The sequence below is a fragment of the Gossypium raimondii genome, chromosome 4 (assembly GCF_025698545.1).
Source record: "Gossypium raimondii isolate GPD5lz chromosome 4, ASM2569854v1, whole genome shotgun sequence".
NCBI lineage: Eukaryota > Viridiplantae > Streptophyta > Magnoliopsida > Malvales > Malvaceae > Gossypium > Gossypium raimondii.
In genome coordinates, this window is record NC_068568.1 from 44,812,350 (window position 1) to 44,832,657 (window position 20,308).

Consider the following 20,308-nt stretch of genomic DNA (forward strand, 5'->3'; position numbering starts at 1 on the left):
TCTTGCTTGTTGCCTTGGTGTGGTAATTTTGGATACTTTATTCATTGTGGAGCTCAATTTTCTGCAATGGACAATGGTAAGTTTGTAGCGCTTTGTGCCTATTCTGATGCCCAAGTAAAGCTAGTTTCTTAGTCTTTAAATATCCTCAAGGGGATTTGCAGCATTGTTGGCAGCAAAGATCATGAAAGCTGAGTTTTATTGCCTCATTCTGGCCATGGTAGAGATGTGAGAAAAATATACTTGAATATATATTGTAATAAGAAGATGTCAGTTTTCACTGAAGCTGAAGCCTTTAGTGATCCAACAGATAAGCAATCACCGAACGGACTTGTTTGAGTATCCAATTAACTTGAGTTGGTGTGTTACAAGAAAAAAAAGTCTCTTGATGAAATTTGCTATCAAGTCGATTTATTTGTTTTTATTTCATTACTTAGAATCCCTTCAGATACAAATGTAGCTACGTTCACAGCTTTCAATGCAAAATTTTAGCCCTAATATGTTGATCGGATATCACCATTGAGGTGAGGTGAGTTTGATTAAATGCATTGTGAAATTTTCACTGAAGCCCTCAATGGGTCTTCAATTGGTTTATTGGCTTCTCTAGTATGTGGTTTTAGAGTAAAAATACCATAGAGGCCTTTGTATTATTAGTTAAATTGTATTTTACCTTCCTCACAAAAAAAATGTGTAATTTAGTCCTCATTCATTTTTACTTTAAAAAAATAACATAGTTGATAGAATTATCAAATAGTTTTTAATAGCAAAATTATATTAAATTTTAACAGAAGAGTCAATTTATTTTTGATCAAATATGATAAGACTAATTTATTCATTTTTAATAGAAGGACAAAATTATAAATGTTAAAATTATCCTTACCTTTCGGGGTTATTTGAAGATCATGTAGGGACCTTATTTCCATGCTAAAATAGATTGATTGAATATCTCAATAATTGTGATATTTGCCTAAAATGTCTTTATCTTTCTATCTAATCATTGCGTTAAAATATTAATATTAAACATATAACATGATATTATGAGAATTTGGTATATTTAAAATCATTAAAAATTATAAAATAATGATCAAGACACTTGGATTAATATAAATAATTATTTAAGTAAACTATAAAGAATTATGTCAATGATAAAAGGTTTAATCTATTCGGAGGTATTTGAACTTTGGCGTTTTATGTAGTTCACAAGTTGATATAATTTGTTATGTACTCAAACTTGAAAGCCAGCCAACTTGGTATAATTATTGTGTTTTATGTACCTAAACTTGAAAGCCAACCAACTTGGTAATTTTTTAAGAATTTGACTAACATTGTTAAAAATATGTTGATATAACATAATAGTTTCATGTTGACACGTGATAAAATTAAAATATATCTTAAAATATATATAATTTATAATTTCTTTACACATAGGAAATGAACTTAGATAAATGGTTATCAAGGTTGATTTGATTTTTTTTATTTTTTCCACATGTCAACATGTGATGCTACCACATGTGGCCATGCTATTGGTTACTAATGCCACATCAACGTATTTTTTACAGTATTAGTGAGAAACCTAAATAAGCAAGTTAGCTTATAGTTTTCAAATTTAAGTACCAATTAGGTCAAAAAAATTTAGATACCAAAAATGTACAAAGCGCCTAGTTCAGTTAACTTCATATATATTAACCCATAATAAAACTATGAGAAGTATGTTAGAAATTTCATAAAGTCAACTTAAAACTCTTTTCCATTACCTGTTTTTTTTTTATAATATTGAGTTAAGAGCTTTATATGGCCTATTAGCTCAGTTGGTTCGTGCTAATAACGCGAAGGTCGCAGGTTCGAGACCTGCATGGGCCATTTTTACGATTTTGTTTAGATACATAAATTTATTCCGCTTTCTGCTCATTCGATACCTACATGGGCCACACAGGACGGTGGACTATTTTGCTGTCGAAATCTAATTTGAGAATTTAAAAACAAAATGTTATATCACATTTTGACTTTCTTTTTTAGATTGGAGTTTGTGATAAAAACACATTTGAGGTTTTCTTCCCAAAGTGTTTTTTTCTTGAAATATTTCATGACAAGAATTAAAATATCTGAAAAATTAGTGGACTTTGTGTGTGTTGCAAATTCTATTTCTTATTTAAATCCATTTTGCAATTAAATGCTATTCACATCCAATAAAATTCCCATCCAGTTATAATCCACCAATAACCTATAAATTACTCTACTTGAAAATTACAATAATATGTGTAGACAGATTCTTCTAAAGTTTGCTAATAATCACTGTTGACACCATTTTTTTGGATGGAAAACGGGGTCGACTTGGGTTTTTTAAAAAAGAAACGGGAGTCGCCACCAATCCTTTTTGAGGTGTGATTGGGTCACCTTGAAAAAGGTTATTTTTAATAAATAATTTGATTTTTATTAAAACAACGGTTTTGGTCTCGAAATTTAGAAAACGGGTACGGAGTCGATCACGTACGAGGAAGGATTAGCACCTCGACACGCCCAAAATTGGTACCTAGTTGATTAGCTAATGTTTTGATGTCGAAAATTGAGAACTTGACGGAATTAAAATACGATCCTTGTATTATATATAAAAAAATTGAAAAGAAGCATATTTCACGTTATTCGAGAAAGAGAGTCATATCCATGAAGTTAGAACACGATGTCTCAATTCCGATACGTGAATGAAAATGTTTATTTAAAATTTTAGCCCTCTCGGATTTAAACGAGATCACGACCAAGAAGTTAGGACGCGATTTTTTTAACCCGAGATCATTTAAAATTTGAGTTCAAAAGATTAGTACATTTAGATTTATCGTGAAAATCGAAACCCAGTAAGTTAGGGTACGACCTTCTCGAATCTAAACACGAAATATTATTTATTCAAAACAAATTTTGTTAAATCGAGTATAATAAAAACACGAAAACCGTAACAAAAAATACGAAAGCAAATTACATTTTTATGCATGGTAAAACCATAATGAATATGAAAGTATAAAAAGTATAAAAATACTAGCAATAACAACGATATAAAAGGCCAAATCTACAACATAAAAATAACAAAGTATAAAAACAAATGAAATTAAAACATTCATTCAAAATAAAAATGAAAATGAAACAAATAAATAGTAAATACGATTAAATATAAAGATATATATAGGCAAAATTAAAATATATGTATATATATAAATATATATATATGTATTTACAAAGGTTAAAATATGTACATATATATATTAAGAAAGGCATAAATATTACAAAACATAAGAAGGTATGTATGTAGATAAAAATATACATATGTGGATTATAAAAATAAAATAAGATAATATATAATATACGTATTTTAAAAATAAAAAAATAGATATGAAATAATAATATATATAATATACATGTTTTAATTATATATATATATATATATAGATAGATATGTATATAAAAATGAGTGTTTACATATTAAATAAGTTAAAAAAAATACGTATATGCATAAAAACAATTATAATAATAATAACAATAATAATAATAATAATAATAATAAAATTGCTAAAATATGGATTAAATCGAATAAAACTAAGAATCTTGGTAAATCGAAATAAAAAACAAAAGGACCAAATTGCAACGCGTGCTGAAAAGGGAAAGGCCAAAACTGCAAATAAACCACAGGCCCAAAACGCAGCTTTGAAATGGGCCAAGTCGGAACAAAATGAAATTGCAGGGGCTAAATTAAAAATAAGAGAAAATAACGAAAAAAAGGATCAAATTATAACATTTGCAAAATCGGGGATGCAGCAAAATAGTCCAAAAACTAAAAAACACGCGGATCCTCCGGGTCCGGTCGGGTCGACACGCGGATCCCCTGTCTTAAACGGCGCCGTTTCAATTTGGGTATTTAAACCCAATTTTTCTGAAAAAAATTCATTTTAACTGATCCCCTAAAAAAAACCCCACATTTCCTCTCAAAAGCCAGGCCTTTGAGCCATACCAGCGCCGCCGTTGCGCCACCACGGGCGGTGGCCGGCCTCGCGCAAGAGGGCGATTAAGTTCTCGCTCCAAGACCCGATTAAAGGCAAAATCCGTCTAACCGAAAGATCCAAAGGAGAGACCCCCTAACTCAGACTTTCGAGGCCGATTTCAACGATGGGCAGATCCCAACGGCGGCGCAACCGAAAAAACGAATCAGGTGAGTTCTCCTCTTCTTCCTTTTCTTTAATTTATATATATAAATAGACGAAAAAAAAGAAAATACAAATAAATAAAAAAGTTAAAACATCTATGAACGGAAAAGGAAACTCCAAATCACCTTGAATCTCTTTTGTTCTTATATTTCTCTGCTAATGTTCGTTTTTGTGTTACAAAAATCGCTAGAGAAAACCCCAAAATTACATATTTTGATGGCTTTTATAGCCGAAAGAAAGAAGAGAAAAATAGATTTTTCTTCGTTTCTGCTTGCGTGTTTGCCATCTTCTTTGCAGGTGATGTGATGATGGCGGTGGAGTTGGTGGCTACCAGAGGAGTGGCGGTAGGTCTGGGGCAAGTGGCCGATGGGACATGCGGCAAAGATTACTAAGTCTTGGCGCTAGGGTTTCACTTTTTCAAACCCTAGTTTTGGTGTTAGCTTCTTGGGCTAAGACATTGGGCCTCGGGTTTGGACACGCTCAGAATGGGTTGGGTAGGTTAGGTTAATGGTAATTGGGTCTGTTTGTAATTGGGTTCCGGGTTAGGCTAGTTGGGTGAGTTAATTGGTTTTGGTTCTTGGGTCCGGGTCTGGGCAAAATTGGGTTCTACAGCTGCCCCTCTTTGCTCGTTGTCGTGTAACAAGAACAGAGTAAAGACTAAAAAAACCAATTTTGCCCGGTCCCGCCGAGTCTTGACTTCTTTGATGCTTCTCCTCTTCAAGTAGCTTTATTCTAGTCTACTGTGTCTTGTCACTTCAATCCACTCTACTGCACTTCAACAAGATCCGACTTGTAGCTTCAATCTTCTTTGCAGCAACTTTTGGGGTATAGGCATTGGCGCTTCGACCCACTCCTAACGCGTCGGAGATAGAATTATCGGCTTCAATCTGCTCACCGTAATCTCGTGGAGATAAGATCTGAAATTTTTGATTCGTCCCACTGTAATCTCGTGGAAATAAGACTGACGCGATCTACTCTTTGTAACTTCAGAGAGATAAGATCCTTCATTTTAATCCGCTCTCTGTAATCTCGTGGAGATAGGATTACTAGCTTCAATCTGCTCATTGTAATCTCGTGGAGATAAGATCTGAAATTCTTGATGCATTCCATTGTAATCTCGGGAAAGAAGACCGACATGATCTACTATGTCAGTAACCCGAGAGATAAGATCCTTCATTTTAATCCGCTCCACTGTAATCTCGTGGAGATAGGATTACTAGCTTCAATCTGCTCATTGTAATCTCGGGAGATAAGATCTGAAATTCTTGATGCATTCCAATCGTAATATCGGAAATAAGACTGACACGATCTACTCACTGTAACTCGAGAGATAAGATCCTTCATTTTAATCCGCCCACTGTAATCTCGGGAGATAGGATTACTAGCTTCAATCTGCTCATTGTAATCTCGGGAGATAAGATCTCAAATTCTTTGGTCTCATTCCATCGTAATATCGGGAAATAAGACCGACACGATCTACTCGCTGTAACCCGGAGAGATAAGATCCTTCATTTTAATCCGCTCCACTGTAATCTCAGGGAGATAGGATTACTATCTTCAATCTGCTCCGCTGCAATATCAGGGAGACAATATCTGACACGATCTACTCTACTGTAACTTCAGAGAGATAAGATTCTTAGTTTTAATCCGCTCCACTGTAATATCAGGGAGATAGGATTACTATCTTCAATCTGCTCCGCTGTAATCTCAGGGAGATAAGATCTAAAATTCTTTGGTCTGTTCCACTGTAGTCTCAGGGAAATAAGACCTGTATAATGAACCTAATTATGCCTAATGATTAGGATGACATGATCAAAATGAAACAAATGCTCCTAGATAGACATGTGTGAATGGTGTTTGCATGAATGCAGAATTTTATTTTTCGTGAATGATCTCGCTTAGGTTATCACTACTCGAAGTTTATCAAGGTTTTGTGACTGATGTGTTACAGCACCTTCTTGCTTGACTAACTTTTCTAAAGGAACACTTAGCCAAGTTGTCCCCCATTGTGAACGTCAAAGTTCAATCCACTGGGACATGAAATTTGTACCATCAAACTCCCATTGTAACCCAAGGGTAGAAAGATATGGCTTTTCCTCCGTCTTCTTTTATCATAATTCGGGGATATAGGATCTGAACCGTTCTGGTTTCCTACACCATTCTCAGGGTGTCATACCAAAGACTTATGCGCAAATGAAGGCTCTCTTCTCCGAGGTAACCTCTTCCTTATCACTCGGTGATTATTGCTTATTTGTTCACTGAAGCCTTGTCACCTAACACGACCTTTGTCATTTTGTTTTATCCACGTTTGGACAACAAAGTTTAAAAGGATAGTCCTAATTTAGACTTTTTCCTTTTAGACATTTCAAATTTGGTGTGTTCTAAACAACGGTCCTGTTTCAGGTTCCTTCATTATTTAGAAATTTCTAGAGTAATATGCAAAGCTCATTTGGCCTGAACATTCAGTCCATTAATCGTTATTCCAAGAAATTATCACAATGGACAAACAAAATGATATTGAGAACAAATCTCGAAATGAATGAGTTAACAAATTTTCCTAAGATAGGACGAAAAATAAACAAAATGAAATTTTATTAGGGACAAAGCTTGAAATGAATACATCAATCAAGACAACAAATTTTACCAAAATTCAAAATATAAGATAACAAAGAAGTGCCCAGATATCGCAAAGACGAGTTTCCCTGCATAAGTTTCTTTTTTTTACCATTTAATATGTGTTTAGGGAATCTACAGTATTTTGTCGATACCCCAAGATGTCGCCTACCCTTTCTTGTGATTCAAGTATAGCGAGACCACCATATGCCCCAGATTTTGATCAAAATTTGAGTTGTTCCGTTCACCTCATGCCTTATCCAAATTTGAGCCGCCTTTTTCAGGTTTTCAACTCAAATCCCCTTTGGTCTCAAAGCGCCTTTTTACGGGTTTTCACATTGGCCTCTCCTTTTTTCTTCTTCTTTTTTTGTTTTTGTTTTGTTTTGTTTTTTTTTTTTTTTGGACCTTCAAATTTTAAGTGAAATATTTCTTGACTGAGTCTGAGTTCACAGGATTTGGCAGGCTTTTACCATCCATTTCGCTTAAGATTAAAGCCCCTCCTGAAAAAGCCTTTTTTACCACATATGGACCTTCCCAATTTGGCATCCATTTTCCTCTAAAATCCTTTTGTAGAGGAAGAATCTTTTTCAACACCAAGTCCCCCTCGTAAAATTCTCTGGGACAAACTTTTTTGTTATAGGCTCGCATCATTCGTTTCTGATACATCTGACCATGACGAATAGCTTTTAACCTCTTTTCTTCTACCAAGTTCAGCTGGTCATATCGAGATTGAATCCATTCAGCCTCATCCAACTTTAGTTCAGCTAATACTCGAAGAGAAGGAATTTCAACTTCTATGGGTAAAACTGCCTCCATCCCATAGACTAAAGAAAACGGCGTTGCCCCCGTAGAGGTCCTAACAGAGATACGATATGCCAGAAGGGCAAAAGGTAATTTCTCGTGCCAGTCCTTGTAGGTTTCAGTCATTTTCCCTACAATTTTCTTGATATTTTTGTTAGCTGCTTCCACGGCACCATTCATTTTTAGACGGTACGGTGACGAATTGTGGTGTTTGATCTTGAACTGACTACAAACTTCCGCTATTGAGTTGTTGTTCAAGTTTAGTGCATTATCTGATATAATCCTTTCAGGCATCCCGTATCGACATATGATCTCTTTTTTCAGAAACTTGCTAACTGCTGACTTCGTGACATTTGCATACGAAGCAACCTCCACCCATTTAGTGAAGTAATCAATAACCACAAAGATAAAACGATGCCCATTAGAAGCCTTCGGAGATATTGGCCCGATAACATCGATTCCCCACATGGAGAAAGGCCATGGAGAAACCATAACATGAAGAGGCGACGGTGGTGTGTGCATTTTGTCACCATAGATTTGACATTTATGGCACTTTTTGGCATAATTAATGCAATCCCCTTCCATTGTGGACCAATAGTACCCAAATCTCATAATTTGTCTGGCCATCGTGAAGCCATTGGCATGCGTTCCACAGATACCTCCATGCACTTCTTCCAAAATTTCTTTAGCTTCGACAGCATCCACACATCTCAACAATACTTGATCTTTTCCTCTTTTATACAAGATATCCCCATCCAAGACATAATCGATGGCTAATCTCCTCAATGTCTTCTTATCATTTTCCGTCGCATGGTCAGGGTACTCACGACTCTTCACATATCGTAATATGTCATGGTACCAGGGGCGATTATCCTTTTCTCCTTCATTGTCGATGTTGCAACAATGGGCTGGAGCCTCATAAATGCTGATCTGGATAGGCTTCATATCCTCTAGCTTGTTCACTTTGAACATAGATGCCAAGGTAGCCAAAGCATCAGCCATCTGGTTCTCATCTCGTGGGAGATAACTAAAGGTGACACTATCAAATTCCTCAATCAATTCCATAACCAATTTTCGATAGCGGACTAACTTGGGGTCTCTTGTTTCCCATTCCCCTTTGAGCTGGTAAATTACTAATGTAGAGTCCCTGAATATCTCTAGCACCTTAATTTTCCATTCTATGGCTGCTCGGATGCCCATAATGCAAGCTTCATACTCAACCATGTTATTTGTACAATCAAAATCCAATTTGCTAGTAAAGGGTAATGATCTCCACTAGGGACACGAGTCGCCCCAATTCCGTTGCCTATAGCATTTGAAGCTCCGTCAAAACTCAACTTCCAAGGACCACCTTCTTGGAAATCTTTCTCTACAGTTACGATATACATCAAATCCTCATTTGGGAAATCGAAGTTCAATGGCTCATAATCATCCAGAGCCCTACTTGCCAGGAAGTCCGCTATTGCACTCCCTTTTACGATTTTACGGTTCACATAGACTATGTCAAATTCAGATAGGAGAATTTTCCATCGGGCCATTCTTCCATTCAAAGCAGTTGATTCCATCAAGTATTTCAGAGGGTCCAATTTAGAAATTAACCAGGTGGTATGGTACAACATGTACTGTCTCAGTCTCCGAGTTGTCCAGATCAGGGCACAACATAACTTCTCGATTGGCGAATATCTTGTTTCGCATTCGGTGAACTTCTTACTGAGATAATAGATTGCTCTTTCTTTTCGTCCTGTCTCATCATGTTGACCAAGCACGCATCCCATAGAATTTTCAAATCTGACCAAATCTGATGAGCGGTTTGTCTGGGCAAGGTGGCATCAGCACTGGGGCGTTGGATAGGTAATGTTTAACTTTTTCAAAAGTTTTTTGGCACTCCTCATCCCATACACCTGGATTATGTTTCTTAAGGAGACAGAATATAGGATCATATTTCTCGGTTAATTGTGAAATAAACCGAGCGATGTAGTTCAGTCTTCCTAGAAAACCTCGAACCTCTTTTTGAGTACGCGGCAGAGGTAACTCTTGTATTGCTCTTACTTTGTCAGGATCAATCTCGATTCCTCTCTCACTGACCACAAACCCAAGCAATTTTCCTGATCTGGCCCCAAATGTGCATTTTGCTGGATTTAACTTTAGCTGAAATTTTTTCAACCTCATAAATAATTTCTTAAGGACCTACACATGTTCCTCTTCTGTTTTAGATTTCGCAATCATGTCATCAACATAGACTTCCAACTCCTTATGCATCATATCATGAAACAGTGTTACCATGGCCCTCTGATACGTTGCCCCTGCATTTTTCAACCCAAATGGCATCACTTTATAGCAAAAGGTTCCCCATAGGGTTATGAATGTAGTTTCTTCATATCCTCAGGATGCATCTTAATTTGGTTATATCCAGAGAAACCATCCATGAAAGAAAATAGTGAATGCCCCGCTGTATTGTCTACCAAGGTGTCAATGTGCGGCAAGGGAAAGTTATCTTTTGGGCTAGCCTTATTTAGATCTCTATAATCTACACACATTCGTACCTTCCCATATTTCTTAGGGACAGGAATGATATTGGCCACCCACTCGGAGTATTTGACCACTTGGAGGAATCCAGCGTCGAATTACTTTTGCACCTCCTCTTTTATTTTTAATACAACATCTGGCCTCATTCTTTGGAGTTTTTGCTGAACTGGTTTGCAATTTTCCTTTATAGGAAGTCGGTGTACTACAATGTCAGTACTTAGCCCCGGCATATCTTGATATGACCATGCGAAGACATCTTTGAATTCTCGAAGCAACTCAATGAGGTCTTGTTTTACTTCTTCAGCTATGCATGTGCCAATCTTCACCACCTTTCCCTCTTCTAGGGTCACTGTCTCTACTGTCTCCTTGTGAGGTAGGATTTGTTTCTCTTCTTGCTCTACCATCCTCAACAAGTCCGGAGATAGGTTGCAATCTGTGTTATCTTCAAAATCTTGAGATTCCTCTAAACACACATCTCGATCAAAAGGATTTCCCAAGTCCATAGTAGAGTCACTCATGTCATTGATATCTTGAGACCTGTTATAAATACCGAAAAATGTACAGGGAATGTATGAATTTAAGAATTCTTATTTAATATGGTCATGAATGAATGAAAGAATGATCAGGAATGAAGGCATCCAAGATGACTATTCATGTGAAAGAATGTAAAGAATTTTAAAAGAATATATACTCAAAATGTGAAAATATATTTCATTGAAATCACAATGTTCAAATATAAGCCCCTTTCATTTCACAAAAAGTTTCATTTTCTCTAAGCTTATAACAATTAGCATGTTTTGAATATTACTCTGAAAAAGCTCTAAAAACTTCAGGCATTTCTTCTGCAGTCCAATTGTTTAAAACACTCCCAGGTTCAATGGGATAGATGCCTGATGTACTTCCTTCTTCAGATTTTTCTTCCGATATGGCATTGATGTTCAAGTTTCCTAGCATTTCCTCTGTGATCTCCCTTCTTGGAGTCCTCATCCGAATACATGGTTCCTCCCGATACAAAGGTCTTGGATATGTGGGGGAAAGCCATCGGTTCCCAATCAACTTCTTTTCCGTTCACACGTGCCTTCCTCCTCTCTTGTCTTTTCTCCAACTCTTTTCTTCTTTGCTTAGCATTTGGTTTAAATCCTAAACCAAAACGGTCTTGCTTGTCCTTCAGCACTGGTGCCTCTATCATTCCTTGAAGGCATCTTCCCAGTCCTTTTCCGAGCATAGCTCCTTTCCCAACTGTCATTTGTAGCCCCATCCTCGTGGCCCTAGATATGCTGGGCATCAGGATCTTCTTTTCTTCAATAACAGAGGTTGCATTTACGAACTCTAAGGATCGAAATGAACATTCAACCGCCTCATCATCTGTTCCCAAATATGGTGCGTCACTGGTTACCGATGCAATGATATCTTCCTCAGCGTCAATCGTAATTAACCGTCCTTCTGCTACCAATTTCAACTTCTGGTGTAATGATGAAGGCACCGCTCCTGCTGAATGAATCCAGGGTCTTCCTAACAAGCAGTTATACGAAGGCTTGATATCCATCACTAAAAAATCCACCTCGTATATATTCGGGCCAATCAAGAGGGGTATTTCTATTCTTCTCATTACCTTCCTTTCAGTACCATCAAATGCTCTCACTATATTCTGGCATGATTTCATGTGAGAGCTATCCACTGGTAACCTATTTAAGGTGGATAGGGGTAAAACATTCAAGGCTGACCCATTATCAATTAGCACTCCTGCTAACGCATACTCCCCGCAACGAGCAGTGATATGTAATGCTTTGGTGGCTCCTCTTCCCCCTGGCGGTATTTCGTCATCATTAAAGAAAATGAAATTGTCGGCACTGATATTGTTAACCAAGCGGTCCAACCTATTCACTGAGATATCGTGAGCGACATAAGTTTCATTTAGCACCTTAATCAACGCATTACGATGTATCTCCGAACTTATAAGCAATTCGAGCACCGAGATACGAGCCGGTTGTTTATGCAATTGTTCTACCACGCTGTACTCGCTATGTTTCAAGAATTTTAGAAATTCTCTAGCCTCATTTTCAGTTACCGGCTGATTGACTCGCGGTTTAATTTTGTCTGTTTTTACTTTTCCCAACTCAACCGCTAAGGCTTTTCCTTTTCCGGATTCCACTCTCGCGTTTGCCAGATCATAGCGTTTTCCACTTCGTGTATAGAATCCTTCATCTTCTCCTGAAGCGTTTACCAAGCTTTCTTTCCCTGAAATTGTTACATTGCAGTCGTAATTCCAAGGAACCTTTTTGCTATCATTGTAAGGAAAGGATACATGTTTTTGGATTATGATCTTTGGCGCTATTTGAATTCCAGATTCTCTGCTCATTGGTTTTGAAATAATTACCACTGGATGGCTAGCCTTTTGGACTTTCCCCGTGGATCCTTCTTCTGCAGCATAAACTTCTCCTTCTTCTAGTTCATTAATCTCTTCGTAAAACTCCAACTCTTTGTTATCCATTAAGTTTTGCACCATGGTTCTGAATTCGGTACATTTTTGGATGTCGTGGCTTTCTTCTGCGTGGAACTCACAAAACTTACTTGCTCCTTCAGGCCTTTCTATTGAATCTTGCTTGATGCGACCCCCTTTCACCATTTGCTTCCAAATCCATTCAAGGGGGGTCCTTATCTCTGCTACATTGGCTTTGACTCTCCTTCCTCCATTCTCAATTATCGCGTTCACCCATTCATCATGATTGGGCAACGGACTTTCCGTGTTAGGTGAATCACCAAATTTGACAACGCCCAATTTGATAAGTCCTTCCACTACCTTCTTGAAAGCAGTACAATTTTCTATTGAGTGTCCTGAAATTCCGACATGATAGTCACACTGAGCGTTTGTGTCATACCATTTTGGATATGGGGGTTGTAGAGGACTCAAGTAACGAGGAGCGACAACATGCGCATTAAATAAATTCTGGTACAGCTCCTTATATGTCATTGGAATGGGAGTGAACTGGGGCTTCTCAGTATTTTCCCTCATTCCCGACTCTTGCTTCGATGAGCCCTGTTGATTAGTGACCACTTTCCTTGGTTGACTTACAGTAATTGATTTACTGTAAGCATTCACATTATTCACTTCATTTTCTCTTTTCCTCGGGGCTGTCCTTTTATTGTTCTCCCCTCCGTCTATTCTTCCACTTTTAATAGCATGCTCGATCATTTCGCCGCTCATGATTATATCCGAGAAATTCTTTGAAGCGCTTCCCAACATGTGAGTGATGAATGGGGCTTTCAATGTATTAATAAAAAGCGTCGTCATTTCTTTCTCCAAAAGAGGTGGTTGCACCTGCACTGCCATTTCTCTCCACCTTTGTGCATACTGTCTAAAGCTCTCGTTTGATTTCTTCTCCAAATTCTGCAGATTTATCCTGTTAGGCATCATTTTTGAGACATGATCGTATTGTTTCATGAATGCCTGTGCCAAATCTCTCCAAGTAGCAATTTTAGATCGGCTTAGCTGATTGTACTATTTTAACGCCGCGCCTGTAAGCCTATCCTGAAAGCAGTGTATTAATAATTGATCATTATTAATATACCCCGTCATTCTCCTGCAGAACATAGCAAGGTGAGCCTCAGGGCAACTAGTTCCATTGTATTTTTTGAATTCCGGCATCTTAAATTTGTAAGGAAGCACCAAATCCGGAACTAAGCTCAGATCTTTCGCATCTATTCTACGATAGCTGTCGATACTTTCTATCGCCCTAAACTTTTCTTCAATCCATTTCCATTTCTCCTCAAACTGCTTTGGTAACTCTTCCTTCATCTTGTCTTTCTCCGCTACTTCATCGAAATCCGGGACAACCAGATTATCACCAAGACCAGAACCATATCCGACCTGAAGGTTCTTCGATATTGAAGCATCACCTTGACAATGCTGAGGCTTAATCGAAACAGAAGGTTTTCGTGTATGTGTTTCAATCTGAATTTGCGCATGCGGAGGCGTGAATCCTGGAGGAAAAAGTGGTTCATCATTGTTCCCTTCTTCATCGCAAATTACAGGACTTTTCCCTTTATCTGTTCCCTTTATTAATTGCATCAATTTAATCATTAGGTCATCTTGAGATTCCTTCATCTTTTGTACCATGTCTTTCTGGATCTTTTCCACCTGTTCTTTCATTTGCGCTTGCAACTGGTCTTGCATTTCCTTTTGAAGCCGTTCTAGTTTTTCCAACCTTTGTTCCATTATTTTTGACTTAGCCTGGGTGCCGTAACAATGTCGATTTTCCAGGTTAGCTGAAATAATTTTATTCAATTAGGGTCCTTTAATGGTTGTTAATGCATATAATGTGATGCAATGCATGAAATGAATGCAAAAAAGGGACGTTGATTCTAATTCAATTCCATTCTGAAAACTTTATTAGAAAACAAACTTCTTTACATAAGGTGGATTACAGATACGACTTAGCCCTAATACCCAAAACTCTAATTTTCTTAAGTAACGAGGCTAACTCTTGTCCTTGACTTGACTCTAATTCGTACTTCACGCTCAACACATCAGCTTGTACTGCTAACGTCTGCAAATGGTCAGCCACCTCTCTGATTTGAAGCACGGCTTCTCCCATAATGTGATCCCTATCTCTTACTTGGTTCTGAAAGTAGTGCAACTGCTTGGCTTGACGATCTTCATTAGATTCCAAGTACTCAATCTGAATCTCGCAATTTCGCAATGCTGCTTCTAACTCTTCAATTCTTTCCTTCATTTCTTCAATTCTATTTAAGCTTGCCCTCAATTCCATCACAGAATTCCGATTTCGATGCCGATGAAGAGATCCTTCTAATTCAGTCACTCTATTCTCCAGCTCCCCTTTCTCTTTCTGATTCTCCGACAAACTCCTCTTTAAAGTCTCGTTCTGTGCTTGAATTTCTTGGAACCTCCTTTCCCATTCATCAGCCTTATTCTTTTCTTCTTGAATCTCTTTGCGCCACTGTTCAGAAGATTTTCCCAACCCGGCAGTCCTTATTGATAATCGCAACTTCTTATAATCTGTTTTCAAACTATCAAGATCTTCTTCAGCCCTAGCTTTCCCCTTTTTTAATCGTTCAGCCTCGAGCTTCTGAACGTCTGCGTCCAATCTTAAGTTCATCTTTTCCTCTTCCATTTGCTCTATCTGTTTTTCCAACTCTGCAGTTCTTCTTTCGAAATCCTGTTTTAAAATTTCCAGTTCAGAAGGGACGACATTTAAATGTTCTTCTAATGACTGACTGCCTTCATGACTCGATTTGGGAATATTGTCATTGATTCTTCCGACCTCCATTCATCGTACTCAGAGTCGTCATCGGTCCCTGACCAACCTCTTCATCCGTCGAGTTTGGTTCCACGCATTGGATATCTCTCGAATCTTCTTTTTGTAACCATCACCCCCATACGCGAATTCACACACGGCTAGTCCCTGGGTTGCGGGTATAAACTGTCTTGACCGGTATTGTCTGAGCACTAATAACGGGGCATATCCAATAGCTCCTCAGATTCCAAGTAGAGGGACCCAATCAAAATCACCACACCGATACAAAATTTCGTCTGGAAGTAACCACGGAGCTCTCCATTCAATGTCCTCTTCTTGCAAGGTCTGAAGAATTGCCATCCATTTTTCCATCGAAATATCATCTCTTCTCGGTGTACCTACTATCTCCTTTAGTGGCGAATAGTTTTCAGAGAAGACCCGATATGACACCTTATCCACTTTCCAAAAATGACTGTGGAACCACGCAAGTAACAACTATACACATCCAACGAATCTGCCTTCACCCGCTCGTCGACAAGCATTCAATGATCTGAATGTTTCTGCTAAAATTGCTGGAATCGGAGTAACTCCCTTGTCGAGACGGTCGAATAGATCAGTGACTGCCTCATCAATATGCCCCAAAGCTTTGGGAAAGATAACTAAGCCGTATAGGCACAAAGCGAAGACATCTACTCTCTTTTGTACATCTGGATACACTAGGACCACATCTTTCAAATTCCTCCAAGAAATACATTTGTTATCCCCTTTTTGTTTGATTCGGGCTGTGACCCACTGCTCACTCATGCCTGTTATGTTCATCAATCTTCTCAAAAAGGGTGCATTTGCAGCTCTTGAGTAGATTCTATCGACTTGACTCTTCGAACACCGAAGTAAAGCCATATATTCTTCTATCGTAGGTACTAAGTCGACTTTTCCGAACGTAAAACAACTGTAGGCGGGGTTCCAAAATTGCGCGAGAGCCCGAAACAGGTGCTTGTCTACCTTCATATCTAGCAAGTACGGCAAATCCCCATAATCGGAATAGAACAATCGTCTGTCCTCCTCGTTCCACTGGCCCCAAATTTCTTTCAATTCTTGCAAATTGTTCTGGGTTACACTAATACGAGTGAAGTCCCATAACTCAGATTCATATCCTTCAGCCAAACTATCCCCTTTCTCTCGTTGTGTCGTTTCTGACCAAATTCGGACCGCCGCATTATCTTCCACCTTATCAAGAAATCCCTTTTCCATGATAAGCTTTCTTTCTAGAAACCGAATATGAACCAACGTCTTTTATAATGAAATGCCATGCAGTTGAAATGTCATGCATCCAAAATAAAACAGCAAACGTTAGTATGAGGTATAAACATACAATTCAAAACAATACAGAAAGAATAAAAGCATATATCGGTGTTTCCACTAGGGTTTGGAGTGGCTCTACCTAGGGTAAGGTCCTAAGGTTCACTACATGAGGTTTGGCTCTAAAGATAGGGTACCCGAACCAGCAGATTCCTCGATCTTCACCCATTATAGGCTCATACAGACCGAGTTCGGTTCAGGGGAATACATTTCCCTATGGCTGCACGGAGATGAAAATCTCACGAAGACATAGGTACAGATGTATCCCGAAAGTGATCCACTATCCTGCACGGAGGTGAAAACCTCACGAAGGAGTAGCTTCTCACTTCCACTTAAAAGGTGTGACCAAAGGTCATGCAATGCAATGCAAAAGATACCAAAATTTAAACAAACAGAGCAATTATAAACCACAATGATGAAAATTATAATGAAGAATGAAATGCCATGAAAGGATCGTAAATTTAAGCCAAATTTTCAATTTTTCGACAAAAAGACAAAAAGTAATCGACTCGTGGCTCGACTCACTTATTTTGAAAAATTCCCCAGCGGAGTCGCCAAGCTGTTGACACCATTTTTTGGATGGAAAACGGGGTCGACTTGGGTTTTTTAAAAAAGAAACGGGAGTCGCCACCAATCCTTTTTGAGGTGTGATTGGGTCACCTTGAAAAAGGTTGTTTTTAATAAATAATTTGATTTTTATTAAAACAACGGTTTTGGTCTCTGAAATTTAGAAAACAGTACGGAGTCGATTACATACGAGGAAGGATTAGCACCCTCGACACGCCCAAAATTGGTACCTAGTTGATTAGCTAATGTTTTGATGTCGAAAATTGAGAACTTGAAGGAATTAAAATACGATCCTTGTATTATATATAAAAAATTGAAAAGAAGCATATTTCACGTTATTCGAGAAAGAGAGTCATATCCGATGAAGTTAGAACACGATGTCTCGAATTCCGATACGTGAATGAAAATGTTTATTTAAAATTTTAGCCCTCTCGGATTTAAACGAGATCACGACCAAGAAGTTAGACGCGATTTTTTAACCCGAGATCATTTAAAATTTGAGTTCAAAAGATTCGTACATTTAGATTTATCGTGAAAATCGAAACCCAGTAAGTTAGGTACGACCTTCTCGAATCTAAACACGAAATATTATTTATTCAAAACAAATTTTGTTAAATCGAGTATAATAAAACACGAAAACCGTAACAAAAAATACGAAAGCAAATTACATTTTTATGCATGGTAAAACCATAATGAATATGAAAGTATAAAAGTATAAAAATACGAGCAATAACAACGATATAAAAAGGCCAAATCTACAACATAAAAATAACAAAGTATAAAACAAATGAAATTAAAATATTCATTCAAAATAAAAATGAAAATGAAACAAATAAATAGTAAATACGATTAAATATAAAGATATATATAGGCAAAATTAAAATATATGTATATATATAAATATATATATATATATGTATTTACAAAGGTTAAAATATGTACATATATATATTAAGAAAGGCATAAATATTACAAAACATAAGAAGATATGTATGTAGATAAAAATATACATATGTGGATTATAAAAATAAAATAAGATAATATATAATATACGTATTTTAAAAATAAAAAAATAGATATGAAATAATAATATATATAATATACATGTTTTAATTATATATATAGATAGATAGATAGATATGTATATAAAATGAGTGTTTACATATTAAATAAGTTAAAAAATACGCATATGCATAAAAACAATTATAATAATAATAATAATAATAATAATAATAATAATAATAATAATAATAATAAAATTGCTAAAATATGGATTAAATCAGAATAAAAACGGAAGTACTGGGCGAAATCGAAATAAAAAAACAAAAAGGACCAAATTGCAAGCGTCTTTGAAAAGGAAAGGCCAAAACTGCAAATAAACCACAGGCCCAAAACGCAGCGTTGAAATGGGCCAAGTCGGAACAAAATGAAATTGCAGGGGCTAAATTAAAAATAAGAGAAAATAACGAAAAAAGGATCAAATTATAACACGCTGCAAAATCAGGGGGACTGCGCGCGCAAATAGTCCAAAAACTAAAAAACACGCGGATCCTCCGGGTCGAGTCGGGTCGACACGCGGATCCCCTGTCTTAAACGGCGCCGTTTCAATTTGGGTATTTAAACCCAATTTTTCTGAAAAAATTCATTTTAACTGATCCCCTAAAAAAAACCTCACATTTCCTCTCAAAAGCCAGGCCTTTGAGCCATACCAGTAGCATTGATTGCGCCACCACAGGATGTGGCAGGCCTCAAGAAGAGGGCGATTTAGTTCTCGCTCCAAGGCCCGATTGAAGGCAAAATCCGTCTAACCGAAAGATCCAAAGGAGAGACCCCCTAACTCAGACTTTCGAGGCCGATTTCAACGATGGGCAGATCCCAACGGCGGCGCAACCGAAAAAACGAATCAGGTGAGTTCTCCTCTTCTTCCTTTTCTTTAATTTATATATATAAATAGACGAAAAAAAAGAAAATACAAATAAATAAAAAGTTAAAACATCTATGAACGGAAAAGGAAACTCCAAATCACCTTGAATCTCTTTTGTTCTTATATTTCTCTGCTAATGTTCGTTTTTGTGTTACAAAAATCGCTAGAAAACCCCAAAATTACATATTTTGATGGCTTTTATAGCCGAAAGAAAGAAGAGAAAAATAGATTTTTCTTCGTTTCTGCTTGCGTGTTTGCCATCTTCTTTGCAGGTGATGTGATGATGGCGGTGGAGTTGGTGGCTACCAGAGGAGTGGCGGTAGGTCTGGGGCAAGTGGCCGATGGGACATGCGGCGGCAGTACTAGGTGCGGCGCTAGGGTTTCAGACTTTCTGAAACCCTAGTTTTGGCTGTTAGCTTACTGGGCTAAGACATTGGGCCTCGGGTTTGGGCCTGTTCTGTAATGGGTTGGGTAGGTTAGGTTAATGGTAATTGGGTCTGTTTGTAATTGGGTTCCGGGTTAGGCTAGTTGGGTGAGTTAATTGGTTTTGGTTCTTGGGTCCGGGTCTGGGCAAAATTGGGTTCTACAATCACTGCATGCAATAATCAATGTCAAGTTATACAACTTTAAGAGAGCCAAAACTAGACGTTAAACATTGTTTTTTCTTTAACAAAAATACTTATTTAAATTATTGAACTTTTAAAAAGCCCAAAAAATACATTTTCATTTAATTAAAATTTTAATTTTAAGCAAAAATTGAAAACCAATTTGTCAAGCCCTACCTGCCCACCATACTCCCTCACTGAGTTGTAGAATTACCAAAGATTATTTTTGCCAATGAAAATTGACCACTAAAATATTACCAAAAAACCAACTGCTCCTTACTGGTGAGGTAAGCTAATTAAATACTTCTTACGGCAGCAGCAGCTGATTAAATACTTCTTAATCTCACCACCATTGTGTCCGATCTCGCAGCAGCTAATTAAATACTCCTTGCAGATGAAGCTTATAATTGAATACTAGCAGCCTATCAAATATCAATAAAGAAAAACAACTACATATTCTAAATGCACCAACAG

The 20,308-nt window shown here is 37.3% G+C and overlaps 2 protein-coding genes across 2 annotated transcripts; both read right to left on the bottom strand.

The window, feature by feature from the left end:
• Positions 1–7,178: 7,178 nt before the first annotated feature.
• On the bottom strand, positions 7,179–14,340 carry LOC128031934 (uncharacterized). The gene is given in 5 exon segments (XM_052629276.1): positions 7,179–8,863; positions 8,866–9,383; positions 9,385–9,976; positions 9,979–10,710; positions 11,199–14,340. Coding segments are annotated over 5 exon segments (6,636 nt in total). The 3' UTR covers positions 7,179–7,211.
• Positions 14,341–14,545: 205 nt separating this feature from the next.
• LOC105778942 (uncharacterized) lies at positions 14,546–15,412 on the bottom strand. Its single transcript, XM_012602701.2, has one exon. It carries the CDS (start codon positions 15,410–15,412, stop codon positions 14,546–14,548), a length of 867 nt encoding a protein of 288 aa, XP_012458155.2.
• Between the last annotated feature and the right edge of the window lie 4,896 nt (positions 15,413–20,308).